Source organism: Balaenoptera musculus, chromosome 4 (genome assembly GCF_009873245.2).
Source record: "Balaenoptera musculus isolate JJ_BM4_2016_0621 chromosome 4, mBalMus1.pri.v3, whole genome shotgun sequence".
Taxonomy (NCBI): Eukaryota; Metazoa; Chordata; class Mammalia; order Artiodactyla; family Balaenopteridae; genus Balaenoptera; species Balaenoptera musculus.
Genome location: NC_045788.1, coordinates 143076809 through 143090995, shown reverse-complemented (window position 1 = coordinate 143090995; position 14187 = coordinate 143076809). Strand labels below are relative to the sequence as shown.

At 62.1% G+C, this 14187-nt stretch overlaps 1 protein-coding gene across 2 annotated transcripts; it reads left to right on the top strand.

Moving 5' to 3' along the window:
* Positions 1-2064: 2064 nt before the first annotated feature.
* On the top strand, positions 2065-9266 carry ICOSLG (inducible T cell costimulator ligand). 2 transcript variants are annotated; one of them, XM_036849489.1, is made up of 6 exons: positions 2065-2272; positions 3663-3703; positions 4598-4963; positions 5662-5943; positions 7975-8145; positions 9094-9266. In XM_036849489.1, exons 1-6 carry the CDS (start codon positions 2259-2261, stop codon positions 9243-9245), a joined length of 1026 nt encoding a protein of 341 aa, XP_036705384.1. In that variant the 5' UTR covers positions 2065-2258; the 3' UTR covers positions 9246-9266. The 2 variants fall into 2 exon arrangements, with proteins under 2 accessions (XP_036705384.1, XP_036705385.1); XM_036849490.1 differs by lacking the exon at positions 3663-3703.
* The last annotated feature ends 4921 nt before the right edge of the window (positions 9267-14187 follow it).

Genomic DNA, 14187 nt, shown 5'->3' with positions numbered 1-14187 from the left:
AGCCCAGGACGCCAACTAGGCACCTTTCCTGCCCCGCTCCACGTGAGCCGACACTGTGAGGGAGGCTTTAACCGAGGGGGACTCTCCATCCCCCAGGACCCGAGGTTGCGTGTGGGGTCCACCCCTCCCGCTCCCCAGCACTGCGGGTAGGGTGGGGATCTTGGTGGGAGCGGGACTGGACCCAGGAAGGCGGGAGGTGTCGGACCCAGCCGGTCCCTTGTCCCTTCCTCCCCACCTGCGGGTGATGCTGGGTTGGCCCTCCCCAAACGTGGTCCTCCTCTGCCAGCTGCTGCCAACCCCGGGGGAGGGGATCTAAGGCCACCGATATCACGCCCCCTCCAGCCCTGCTGGGCCTGATACGGTGACCAGCCCACCACCAAGTGTCCCTGCTGCGTTTGTTCTAGACGCGGCATTGGTTTTCCTGCTCTGGGGATGGGCAGCGTCCTGAGACCCCATCTCTGATCTGATTTATACCCACGCCCGGTTCTCCTGGCCAGATCTTACTTTTCCTCCTGGCCCCCATCTTTCAACCCCTTCCTGATGCCCCCCACCCAAGTTCAGGCTGTCTGTGCCCTCACTGGACACTTGAACGGGAGTCCTGGCCGGGACCCCTGTCCCTTCTCCTCCCCCCCACCAAAGGGAGGATAGATCCTGCTTGGCCTCTCTAAGTCCCCCACCCCAACCTGCAGCCTGACCTGGGAGGGGCGAAGTCCCTGCGCTTTAGGACTGCAGGCCCCCCCCCGCCACCTGCAGCCCCCCCCCTCCTCCGCAGCAGCTTCCACGTCTCCCAGCCCAGCTCTTCTGCTTCCTTGTCTTGTTTGCTCTTGTCGCCACAGAAATGTTCATTTCCACCAGGCAGAGATTCTCTTATCTTAAGCTTTTCTCTTTAGGACTCACATAGGCCGCGTGTGGTAGGAGGGCGCTAAATCTTTGTTGAAAGAATGACAGCAGGTGGCTGGGGCCAGGGGAGCCCCCCTGGGCTCTGCCCTCACTTTACACCCTGCCTCTCCTGCTCCCCAAAGGCTGGCCTCAGCACCCCCACCAGCCTGGGCCGCAGGACACACCCCCGGCACCTGCTCCACCCGACGGGAGCGTCCAGACCTGAGGTGGGGAGCCTGGGAGCCCAGGCCCTTCGGGGGCGGCCTCTTGCCTCACGGCTCCACCCACTCACCTCGCCGGCAGGCACCTGGCCGGTGCGGGAGGAGGGCGGGGGAGCACTGCCTCAGCTGGGCCTGCAGAGAGGAGGCCGTGTAGACGGGGAGGGGTGGGCAAGGAAGGAAACAGGGCGTTTGCCCCTAGCTCCGGGGCTCCGCGCCGCCTTTCCCAGACGAGAATAAAAAAAAAAAAAAAAGAGTGACAAGTCCCACACGCTTGGAGGAGCAAAGACGAACTGGTTTCCACGCGGGGGGCTTTTCAGAGCCTTTAATAGGCAAATATGCTGCGGCAGGTGGCCCAGGACTGACAAAGGACGCGGCAGCACGGCTGGGTGCGGGGAGACTAGGGCTAAACTGGAAGGTGGAGCCCGCCCGCCTGCCTTCCCTCCTTCCTGCCACTCATTCGTTCGTCCCTGAACAGTCGTGGAGCTCTGACTTCACCCAGCGCTGGAGGTCCTGACTCTCAGCGCGCCGCGCCCCGCTGGCTCTCAGGCCGCAGGGGCGGGGGGCGAGCGCAGGCGGAGCCGGGGACGTTCTGCGCGACTCCGGGGCAGCGCTGAGCCTCCCACCGCCCCTCCAGCTGGGCAAGCCCTCCCGCAGCGCCCTCGGCCGCCCTCCTCCACCGGACCTTCCCTGCCGCCAACTTGCCGGGGCACCTACTGCGCCCAGGCTCAAGGCCCGGCGGACCTGGAGCCCCACCCTGCAACCCGCGGGGCCCCGACTTACGCCCCCTCCTGGGAAGGGCTGAGCTTTCGGGAGTCAGCGTCCAAGCTTCCGTTCCCTCGCGCGGGGCCCGTGGCCAAGGCCGTGGGAGGGACCGGGCCGGGGGTGGGGCCAGGGGCGGGGCCAGGATCGGGAGGGCGCTGAGCCGGCGACCAGCTCAGCGCCCAGAGCCTCCGAGGCGCGGCGGGAGCGCAGCGAGTGCTGACCGCTCCGAGGGCTCCGAGGGCTCCCGCGGCCCGAGGTCGCTCGTGCTTGTGCTCGGAGCTGTGCCGCGGCCCGACGGCTTCCGCGGCCCGAGGTCTCCCTCTGCCCGAGGTCTCTAGCGCTCCGAGAGCTCCCGCCGTCCGAGTTCCCCCGTGGCCCGGGGTCTCCGCCCCCACCATGCGGCCGAGGAGGTGAGCGTGTGCGCGGACGCGCCCTCTGGGCGCGGGGAACCGAGCCCGGCGGCGCAGCGGAGGCCTCGGGCTCCGGGAGCGGGGGCGGCACCGCGCGGGGCCGCGGGAGGCGCGGTTACCTGCCGGCGTTGTCCGCCCGGCGGCGCGGGAAGGTGGCAGTGCGCGGGTGTGCTCGGGGCGGGGTCCCTGCCGAGGGAGGGAAAGAGGAAAGCTGGGAGAGAAGACGTAGCGACCCACTCTCACTTCCCCCCCCCTCCCCTCCCCGCCCCCGGCGGTGGCCCAGGGGAAAGAAGGGTGTGACTCTGCTGCGCCGAGGTCGCTCTTATGCCGTCTGGTGCCCACCGACTGGTGACATGCCCCCCGCACGCCTGGGTTTTCCCCCTCCTGCATCAGCAAAGGCAAACTGGGGAAGGTGCCGGCCAGCTGGTCACTCCTGGTCTCTCGCCAGCTGAGGGGGAGGCAACAGCTTTTTGCCGACATGCCCCCTTCAGGGCAGTCTTAGCGTCGGCAGCCTGTGCTTCCCTTGACGAGCTGGTGAGGCACCCCATCCCCAGGTGTCCCACACGCACAGCCCAGAAGCCCACCCACCCCAGGGCCCCACCCCCCAGTCTCCCCAGTTGGAAATGCAGGTAAAGACTATTCTCTCAAGAACGGGAAATAAAAATACTGCAATGTCACAGCCATCTGCCACCCACACCCCTGAGCAGGGAACCCCGTCTGTGCTTTCTCCTATCTGACCCAACGAGGAGCGGGCTGGGGCAGGGGCAGAGTGGTGGCAGGTGAGGCAGGGGCCACCGCTGAGGCGTGCACGGCGCAGAGGCTCCCAGACTGAAGGTGCCAGGAGCCTGGGAGTCATGAGAGGGATCTGCCGGCCCCCAGGCCTGAGCTGTCCACCAGCTCCGCTGGAGCCGCCAGATCTGGTTTCAGATTGATCACGTTCCTTCAGGAGGTTGTCCTGGAGCTCACCCGACCCTGGCGGGGTGGCGGGGGGGCATCTTACATCTTCTCTGTCTCTCAAACTTCAAATACCCCGAAAGTGGGTTTTTTTCCGATTTTATACAATTTCTTAGACTCCATCCGTGCAAAGCCAGGCCACCAGGGGGCTGGTGATTCCTCTCGATATCCTTTATCACACTCTCATAATTGCTTTGAGGGGCGTTTTATTAGCTTGGGAGCTGGTCCCTTGCAGGGGCTGCCAGCCCCTTGGGGCTTGCCTGCTGGGCAGGGGAGGGGTGGTGCTGTCTCCTCTCCCTGAATTCCTGGCTGCCCGGGAACCTGGGCTGATGGGCTGGCTGTGGGTGTATTCCCGCTGGGATGGTGGGTGTAGTCGGCTCCTCACCGCGTCTGGGAGAAGCGGGGCTCACCTGCCTTTCTGGTTGTTTTTTCCCAGTCCTGGACTTCTCCTGCTGCTGCTCTGTGGCCTGCGAGCTGGTAAGTGCAGACGGTGCTCTTGCTGGAGACTTCCAAGCCCTTCAGTGCTGAGCAGTGAGGCCCGCAGGGTGCAGGTGTCAGTGGGATCCTCCCCACAGCCCTGCTTGCTTTTCCAGGGGCCCTTGTGAGAAAGCGGGGCCCCCAAGCCCAGGATAATGTGTGGCATCGAGAGCCACCAAGGGGAGCGCTCGGCCAGACCCCGTGGTTCTCGTTTTGTGTTGTGTTTGGGGCAGGCAGAGTGCAGTTCCCCCCAAGTGTTTCAGAACCTCCGCTTTCCAGAGGAGCTGGGAGCTGGGCTTCCTGTTTCTCGTGACCGCTTTGCTCCCCAAAGCCACCAGCTTCCAGAAGAGCACAGAACGGGGCTATGGCACCACAGCAGAGACTGAGGCCTTGCCTGGCCTTCCAGCCCACAGGGCGACGGGCCAGGGCACACGGCCACTTTCCCTGCTGGCATTTGAGTGGTTGTAACAGACCACAAAACCTTGCCAGGCCTTCTCTGATGGAGTTGCAAACACTACTATGATGATGTTGTTGAGAAGCTGATGTTTTCTTTTCAAATGTCTGAATTTTTTTAAAAAAACTTTTTATTTTGAATTCATTGTAAACTCCCAAGAAGTAGCAAAAACAGAGCAGTCCTGGCTGGCCCCCGACGTGAGACAGGAAACCAGCCCTGGCGATACATCAGAGCAGCTTACCGCCAGTATCCCAATTTTTAAACTATTGTTGCTTTCCTATGTGCATCTTATTATTAATACATTCCTTTCCTACTGAAATGAGTCAGAATTGGGGTTTGAGTCTTGCAACCCAGAAGCTCCCCCCGCCACTCAATAGGGTGACTTCAAAGTTACGAGTCAAGTGCGGAAGATGAATTCTGTTCTTTTTGGATGCTTGCAGAGATTCAAGAAGAAGAAGTCAGAGCGATGGTGGGCAGTGATGTCTGGCTCAGCTGCATTTACCCTAAAGGAAACAGCTTCGATTTAAATGACCTTTATGTTTACTGGCAAATCAGCGTGCCGGGCAAACGGAACACCAACTCCGTGGTGACTTACTACCTCTCGGGAAACAGCTCTGCCGGCCACGGTGACAACCACTACAAGGGCCGGGCCCGGCTGTCCCTGGACGGCATGAAGCAGGGCAACTTCTCTCTGCACCTGCACAATGTCACCCCCCAGGACGAGCAGAAGTTCAACTGCCTGGTATTTCGGAAATCCTTAGAATTAGAAAAGATTTTGGAAGTCACGGTCACGCTAAACGTGGCAGGTAAGACGGAGGAGCTGCCAAGCTGATTCCATCCCAGCCTTATGTCCCGGAAGAAGTGTCAGTAAGACCTGTTTTCTGTGGCTCATTCACCCGTGTCTTCCCTTAAAGGAAATCCAGATCCCTCTAGTGGGCCTCTGTTTAAACCATGTGCGCAGCTTAGGTGGTGGAAATACCGTTCAGCTCCTAAGAAAGTTTTCCAGTAGCCTGGAAGGTGCCTGCTTTCTCACAAGAGCTCCTAAGCTTGCTGTCCTTGCCTTGAAACTCTCCAATTCAACCCAAACTAGATGTTTTAATGAAATTAGGACGGAGTGGTATAAGGCACTAAATGAGATCAGAGTTTAGGAAGAAAATTAAAGCCCCTCCACCAAGTTGCTCGGGGCACCGTTCAGTGGAGAGACGGGTGAATTGCCAGCTGACTGTGTCACTAGACTGAAAGGAGGCCAACCCCCTTGGGGTGGGACGTGGGTGCTGGTCATTGCCCGCCCGGCTCATAGCGCCCCTATTGGTGGGTTGGGGGGTGTGACTCTGGTAGAGCAGGGCCTGTGCTGCTGCCCGGACCACAGCCTTGGTCCCGGCCCTGCTCCGGGGCCCGGGGCACGACGGCTGCCTCCCCGCTACCCTGGCCCTTGGCACTGTGTGCCCCCGCCTCTCTGACCTTCGGAACCCGGCACCCCTCAGCCCACTCCCCTCCCCTGCAGCAAACTACAGCATGCCAGTGGTCAGCGGCCCATCCCAGGACGAGGAGTTCATCTTCACGTGCACGTCCACGGATGGCTACCCGCGGCCCAACGTGTACTGGATCAACAAGACGGACAACAGCCTGCTGGACGACACCCTGCAGAACAGCACCGTGTCCCTAAACGCGCGGGGTCTGTACAACGTGGTCAGCGTCCTGCGCGTCGGGCGGAGCCCCACCGTCGACGTGGGCTGCTGCATTGAGAATGTGCTTCTTCACCAGAACCTGACCAGCGGCCAGACAGGTGAGGTCCCGGGGCCTGCACACTGACCCCAACCCAAGGCTGGGGGCCAGGGGTGACCTGGGGGTCTTCTCAGGTGGGAGACAGAGCCCCTCTGAGGTGACTCGACAGCGGCTTCAGAGGTGGTGACAGGGAGAGGAGGTGACAGGCATCACCGTGCGATGGAGGGCAGGGGCCGGCCAGGTGCTCGGGGCGCTTAATCCTCACGCACGTGGCGGGGGGCGGGGGGGGGGGGTCAGTTTTGGTGACCCATTTCACAGATGAGGGACTGAGGCTCCGAAAGGTCATGTAACATTTCAGAAGCTGCAGGCTGAGGCGGCGGCAGCGTCGGGATTGAAGCCCCTCCTGCACAGCCACTGCCCCAGCTCTTTGGACGTGTGCCCCCTGGGACGCCAGAACCCTCCTCCACCAGGGGGTCCGGCTGGGCCTGGCTGCCGTCCCAGGCCCCCTGTGGAAGGGCGCAGGCGGGTGACTCCTTCGTAGAAGCCACAGGCTCTCTCAGCCTGTGTGTCCCTGTCACCAGTGTTGGGACGCCAGCGAAGGAGGGGCAGGAGAGCTGGAGGATGGGGGTGTCGGGGCCCTGCCTGCTGCCGAGAAGCCGCCCGGCTGCTGGGAGCCCCTGTGCCCGGGCACTCGCCTTCCTGGAATGCAGGCGCAGCCCTGGGACTCAGCGGTCACGGTTTTCTGGCTGCACCAAAGGCCTCCGCTGGCCTCTGCGTCCCAGCCGGTCAGCCGGGCTCAGGGCAAGGGGAACGGGAGGGCCTCCTGGGGCCGTAGTCTCGGCCCAGCTGCTCTGGGGGACAACTGGGAAGCCTGTCAACCCCCATCGCCCCACCCTGTGCCCAGACCCTCTGAATCAGCACCTCTGGGCTGTGCAGGCAACAGGACATGTTGAAAAGCTTCCAGATGGTTCTAAGGTGCGTGGGAGGCCTAGCCACCGTCTGGCTCATGGCTTCTCCGGGTTTTGGCAAACACGGGACACTTGTAACAAGCTGCCCAGGGAGGTTATTGCTTGTCTGCCCACGAGAACCACTCTCAAGGGGCACAGTGGTTGGACACCGGCACAGGAGGATTGGCCCCCTCGTGCACTGCCAGCGGGATGGGAAATGGTGCAGCCGCCGTGAAGAACAGTCTGCTGGTTCCTTAAAAATTAGCATGTGACCCAGCAATTCCACCCCTAGGTATGCACCCCAGAGCCCTGGAAACGAGAATCAAACAAATACTTGTACGTGAATGTTCACAGCAGCTTATTCACAATAACCAAAAGGTGGGATCAACCCAAGTGTCCACGGATGGACGAAGGGATGTGTCCATCCACACAGGGGAGCGTCCCTCAGCCACGGAAAGGACTGAGGCACTGACCACGCTGCAACGTGGGTGAACCTTGCAGTTGATGCTCAGTGAGAGAAGCCAGACACAAAAGGCCACATAGCGTATGATTCCATTTGTACGAAATGTCCCGTATAGCTAAATCCAAACAGACAGAAATTAGATTAGAGTTTGCCAGGGGCTGGGAGAGAGGATGGGACGTAACTGCTGATGGGTAGGGGGTTTCCTTTTGTGGTGGTGGAAAGTTCTGGAGTTAGATAATGGTTTTGGCTGCATGACCTTGTGAATGTACTAAATACCACTGAATTATTCGTTTTAAAATGGTTAATTTTATGTTATGTGAATTTCACCATCATTATTTTTAAAGCCAGCAATTAAGCTAGAAAGAATTAAATTAAGTTTAGTTTAAAAAGCCAGGAAGACTGTACTTCCCACCATGCCCATTCCCAGGTGTGGACCTTTAGGAAGGGCTGGGATTACAGATCACACAGTTAGGGTGAGGGGGAGTGACATCCCAGGAAGAGATGAAGGCTCAACTGAAAGAGGAAACCCTTCTCTCCGTCAGCTTTATAGCTTAAAAATCATAGAATACCTGTGGGAAAATTTGGTGGATCAATACTTCCCTTAGCGCTCTCTCCTTCAGGATGAAGAAACCCCCTTTTCCTCCTGACCCTACAAGTCCTGGGTTACTTTCCTTTCCTGCAGAAACGTTCACGGGAACCAAGGACAGCATCACAGAGGACCCAATGGACGACACCCAAGATGCGGTGAACCCGCCCGTTCTCAGCGTCCTTGCCGTGCTGGTCGTGGCCGTGGCCATGGCCGTGGCCACGGGCTGGCTGTGCAGGAGCAGATGTCCCTCCAGAAGCTACGCAGGTATCGGAGAAGCCCGCGCTGCAGACACTGCACATTTATTTTGTTGGGGTGAGGGTTGGCCTTTGCCAGGATGTTTACAAGCTCTGCGTGGTGTTGCTCTCACGGAAGCACGGTTTAATAGTGCTCACGCGCGTGAGGATAGCAACCCCAGCTCTCCTGGGTGTGATCTCTGCCTCCGAGATCCTGACACAGCTGTGCCCCAGAAGGGAAGTCCGGTCTCTGGGTCAGGGGGGAACGGCGGACTCCTAATGTGGACGTGGTGTGTCTGTGGAAGCCGAGTTGCCTTCAGTCCCTCAAGGCCGTCTGTTCAGTTCTGGCCGAGCTCGAAGACAGATCCAGAAAGTCTGGGTTTTGACCGTGTAAAACGAAGAAGCAGAACTCACAGTGGGGAGCAGAAGAGCCTAGAATGTGGACCTTGGGACCACCCAGGTGTCACAAGAGGGCCTGAGGGCTGGGGCCTCGGGGGAACCCCTCGGGGGGGGCCAGCACAGTCTCCCCAGGTCGGCCTGGTGGTGGAGGTCAGCGGGCATCCCCAAAGGTCTTATTAACTAGGTCGGGCTCCTCCTGGACTCCTGGGACGGGGGGGAAAGGGGGTGCGGCTGGATTGCATAGCCCGTGCACAGTGGGAGCTCTGCCTGATGGGAAGGGTTTCTACATGCCGCCTGGAGCTTCCACTTGGTTGCCAATGCCATCTGCCCAGAAATACTGCCCACGGCCCCACTGCCAACCCAGCCAGGCCGCTGAAGGCCCTTGAGCATCTTGAAGTGCTTCCCACCCTGACCTCTTACGACGTCTCGTCCTGGAAATCAGGGCGGCCTGAGGAGCCCCTCACCCGAGCAGGAAGCTGGAGGAGCCGTGGAGTGGGGCGCTGCTGCGTGCGGGGCCCCTGGGGTCTTCAGAGAGGCCCCCTCACGGCCCGTCCTGAGTGTTTCTGATTTGTCCCAACAGGCGCCCAGGCTGCGAGGCCGGAGCTGGAGCTCACGGGTCAGTTTGCCAGGAGGGAAGGAGACCCGTGGAGGAACTGCAGGTCCACGGGCTCGGGCGAGCTGGGCGCTCCACTCTCTCTGTGCCCGCCTTTCCGCACGGGTGCTACTCGATGACCAGGAAATAGGCGTTTCCAGTTTCAGAGACAGTGAAACCCCAAGCGAAGGCCTGTCCCCCTGGCCTTCCTTGGCGTGTAAGCCCGTTCTCTTGCTGACACCGTGCCATGGGATTTTCCGAATGTACAGCTACACATACATGTTAGCAGAGAGCCTGGGACCACAGCCCGCAGCCCCTCCCCAGCTGCCCGGCTCGTCCTCCTGTTCTCCCTCCGTCTCAGCCCCACCCCTCGGGGGCGGGGACTCTCCAGCCAGTCCAGACCCTTTGTGCAGGCACCTCTCAGTCCCAGAGCAAAGGTCAGAGTGATTCCCGCCCCAGTGTGAGAAAGTAGCCACACGCAGGGCCTTCGGTTTCAGTTTCCCACTGGCAGGTGCCTCGGGCTGCCAGGGCCTTTGTGGTCAGGCCGGCGGGCTCCGTGCCTGAGGCCAACGACCATAGCTCTGAGCCCCGTTTCTCCACCTGTGAGAAGGGTCGTCAGGGGAGGGTGGGCCCGAGGTGAGCACGACCCACACGGCAGTGCCCGCCCACCTGTTCACCCAGGTGATTCCGGGCACGCGGCTGCCTGGTGCCGCAGCAGGTTCCCTCCCGAGGCCACTTTCAGACGATGCGGGACACAGCTTGCCAAAGAATCCGGGCCTGCTGACCTGAGAGTCCGACGGGGCGCCCGTCTGCAGGCGTTTTCAACCCCGTTTTCACCGTCCTGGTTCCTGAGAGGATGAGGGTCTGCTTCCGGAGTGAGAATGAGCTGACTCTGCGCACGGCCCTCTCCCCTCTTTCCTTCCAAGAGCACGTGTGACGAGAGCTCCCCCAGGACGTGCCACCAGTGGGGATGTAGGACGGCAGCTTGAGAATTGACCCGGGCAGGCTGGGCAGAGGACACCATCTGCGCCCGTATTGGGGCTGCACGCACACTGGGCCACCTGGCCTTGTGGGGACACGCGGGCGCCCCCTGGAAGGACCACGCTGACCCCAGGGAGCACGTGGCGGGCACTGCTCTGATCCCGGCGGCCCTTTCAATAGGTGGGCAACTCCTCGGGGATACACGTGCCCCCAAGTAGGTGGGCTCCCCACCTTCGCTGCCAAACACAGAACAAGAAAAGGGCTGTGACGGCTCCTTCCCGCCGCCAGCCCCCGAGAACCTGCAGCGCTTCTCAGCAGCCTGGACCGGACGGGCTTCTGAGGCCGCTCTCTTCCGGGATGACCTGTGCCAGGCCGTGTTCGCTCCAGGTGCAGGGGCCACGTGCTGGCTCTGCCGGTCAGTCTCCACCCCGAGGACCCGGCGTCTGTGCACACGTGTCCTGAAGCACTGAGCAGTTGGCACCGGAAAAACCCCTGGAAATCATGTCCCTCCAGAATGCTCCCTGGGAGGAAAACCCGACCTCATTTGTTTTGGTCAAAAGCTAGGGTTCCCTCCTCAAAAACACAATGAAAAAAAAACAACAACAACAACGAAAAAACACAGTGGAATTTTGGGAGAAGGTCTGTGCTGGGCGGTGCAGCTGGGCATGGTGGCCCGGGGCTCAGGCTCCGCTGCAGGGAACAGGCAGGCAGGGCTGGGACACACGTCTCCAGCAGACACCAGCACGGACAGGTGACCGTCACAGTCGTTCAAACTGGGGCCGTGAGCGGACGGTGGGCGGCCTTCCGGCCGCATGGCAGCCTTTCTTCAAACGCAGCAGCAATTCCCTCGAATCTTGCTGGGCAGCCCCTGCCGGCCCCGCACCGTCACCCAGGGCCCCTCGCGGGCCTCCCCTGGAGACCTGCACGGTCGTGACGGAGACTTCACCTCACGGGCCGGGTTCCTCAGAGCCCGCCGGGCCCCCTGGGCGACTGGAGTGGGGCAGTGGCCAAGTCCACGGAGGCGGCAGCCCGACGCCCTGACCCTGCCCAGGCGGTTTCCACGTTGATTCCTGGATTGCATCTAGCAGTTCACTGTTTCCAGAAGGTTCTGCAAAGGTGGCTGCCAGGTAACCCCGGTGGGCATGCCCCCAGGAAACGGGTCTGTTGCCCCTGGGGTCATCAGCACCGACGGGCACGTGAGGCCTGTGCTCCCCAGACCCAGACTCGCAGCAAACTTAATGAGGCCGGCTCAGCGCGGAGCCTGAGCCAACAGTGTCCCAGGAAACTGTGCATGTGTTTTTGTCTGTTTCTGTACCAAAGAGCCCTCACGTGGCTTTTAAATAGGTGTCATGAGGGATCCACACGGACTTTAGCATGAAAGCATTAGAAGACAAGTGTGGTTCCTCAAAGAATGACAGAAGGTGACTTGTGGCACCACAAGCAAGAAGCCCGAGGGGCCCTTGAGTGCAGCAGGTGGGGTGCGTCAGGTGATCGCAGGCCTGTCCCCAGTGACTGTGATGTGACACCAGGACGGGTGCACCTCGGGGCCTCTCCGCCGTCCTGCCCGACCCTGAGAGGCCCCTGGAGATGGTCGGGGCGGGGGTCTCAGCCCGGCAGGACGGGGCAGCCGCAGGCAGACCGAGTGTGCTTCCAGCTTTCCTATCAGAAGGGGTTTCCTTCTTGGGGAAGCGGCTAGGCCGGCCTCCCGCTCCGGCCCCGTGACGTGGCCGCCCGGGGCCCTCCCCCGTCGCGCTTGTGGGCTCTGCCTGGGCCCCGGGCTCCCGGGCGGTTGAGGCCACGCCCTCCAGGCTCCGGACCCTGAGTCATCATCTCCCCGCTGGGCCCCAGCGGAGCCTCACCGCTCCCTCCGGCCTCGGGGCCACGGGGCACTCTGCCCAGCTCGCACGGGCCACCCTTGGCCTGTCCCCCCTGGGGCCGCTGCTTGTTCCTCACGCTGTGTCGTGGACAGCGTGCGAGCGCCACGTTTTGACGTTTCTGGAAGCCTGGTTTTGGAGAATACAAGCAGTCGGCGTGCCTGCGTCTGGCAGCTTTGGTCAGTGTGCGCGCGGGCTTGGTCCACTCAGCCCGTCCTGACTGCCGTCGGGGACCCTGCGCCTGCCCCGTCCATCCTCGCCCGGGTGGCCCCGTCCCCCAGGGGACATTGGTCAGTGTGGAGACATTTTGGTTGTCACTCTTGGGGGTCCCTACTGGCTTCTGACGGGTGGTGAGGGGGGACGCTGCTCAACGTCCCACCACGGACAGGGACCCAGAGGTCAGTGACCCGAGGGTGAGGATCCCGTGTCACCTTCCCGGGGAGGGCAGGGCAGCGATCCGCTGTCCCGGTCCCCATCGCACAGGGCACAGGAGAGGTGACTCATGGTTCAGGGCCAGGCCCGGGGAACATTCCAGGTCAGGAGCCGGCTGGGCGCAAGAGTCCGAGGTGCTGGCACTGCCGTGGGGGCAGAGGCCACCTGGCCGTCCCAGCAACCGGAGTCCTGGTCTCTGGGGTCCCGTGGCCCCTGCCCCCAGCGCCCTGCTCACAGTAGCTGCGCAGGGAACACCCACCAGGGAGGCGGAGCCAGGCCGGCAGATGGGGGCTCGTCTGGAGGGCAGGGGACGGAAGGGAAGCAGCAGCTGCAGGACCAGAGCGCCTCACCCTCCCGCAGGGTGAGAAGGCTGGAGCCAGGTTCTGCCTGCAGCTCGGACCCTCCCCGTGACCGCGGCCCTCACCCTGGGGAGGGCAGCCGAGGCTTTGGAGAACCTCAGGAGAAGGCCCCCCTGCTCTGCCACTGCCCCGCGCAGCCCCAGTGCTGTGACGCTGGCCTCTGGTCAGCGGTGGGGCCCGCAGGCGTCTCCAGGCAGTACTGGGGCGTGGCAGGCACATCCTGTGTTCATCTCCCTCCAGGCCAGACTTTTCAGAAAGAGGACGCTTCCAGCGAGAAGGCAGCTTACGTGATCTGGGGTGATTCTGTCCTTGGTGACGGACGCCCCGCCCCGCAGCCCAAAGATCCTCTGGGGCTGAAGGGGTCAGTCTCGCCCCCCTAGGGTGGCCCTCCTGGCCCACAGCCATCCTGCCTGCCCCGACGTGCCCGTTCTCCAGCCCTGACACAGCCCCGCCCCCTGGATCCCCAGCTTCCCGGTGCCCCTTCCAGACTCCCGAGTCCCATGGGGAGAGCCTCTGTAGTTACTAGGAAACATGGCACGGTTTCCTTGAATCCGTGTTGGTCCTGCCGTCCTCAGGGAGAAGCAAGAGGCTGGGGTCTTCAGTGTCAGGAATTCAGGGGCTTGTCCCAGTGACCAGAGGTGCGGCCCACCCTGAGCTCTGGGGAGGGGGCTTCTGGCACACCCCTGGTGGGAGGGTACAGTGCACATTTCCTGGGGGGGGATGGGCCCCGCAAGACTGACATTGACAAGCTGCAAGGCCCAGGAGCTGCACAGGCCCCTGGTCAGCCAGCCCGTGTCAGGGCCAGACGCAGGGCCACACCAGGATCCAAGGCTCCAAAGACCCCGATCTGGGGGAGTGACCAAGGAGTGTGCAGGCCAGGAACTGACCAGGACCCTCCTCCCCTCCCCCGATGCCCTCCCTCCTCACCTTCCTGGCCCTTCTCTACCCCCTTACACTGTCCTGTGGCCTGAGCCCGGCCCTCCCCGTCCCCGCAAACAGAGTGATTCATCGCTCATCCCTGCTCCGTGGGCCTCCTGACCCCAAGGTCGCAGGTGCCCGAGGCTGCTGGGAGGGGGCCGACCAGGAAGGGGGGGGCACCTGTCACACCAGAGTGGGGTTTCCTGGGCCGGGACCAGGCAGGGGGGAGGGGTAGTCCCCCACAAAGGCATGGGCTGTGCTCTGAGAGGCAGCTGGAGGGGGGGACTCAGGAAGCTGCTGGCCTAGGGGAAGGAGAGTTTCTCAGAGAACACAGCTGTGCCCCTGTGATTCAAAATGTCCCAAATGCACTGCCCCGTGGGCTCTCAGCAGATCCAGGGCCGGTCCCCCTCACCTGAACCCAGAAAAGGACACTGTGATTTGGCTAAAATGCAGCCTGGGAGGGCTGCTGGGCCCAGACCCAGGGACCCCGACAGGCAGGGCCTCTGTGCGGGGTCTGC

What these genes read in the sequence shown, in the direction of transcription:
- ICOSLG (XM_036849489.1), top strand. An exon ending in GCTCTGTGGCCTGCGAGCTG is followed by an intron (nt 3,704 to 4,597) that starts GTAAGTGCAGAC and finishes GGATGCTTGCAG; the next exon opens with AGATTCAAGAAGAAGAAGTC. An exon ending in GGTCACGCTAAACGTGGCAG is followed by an intron (nt 4,964 to 5,661) that starts GTAAGACGGAGG and finishes CCTCCCCTGCAG; the next exon opens with CAAACTACAGCATGCCAGTG.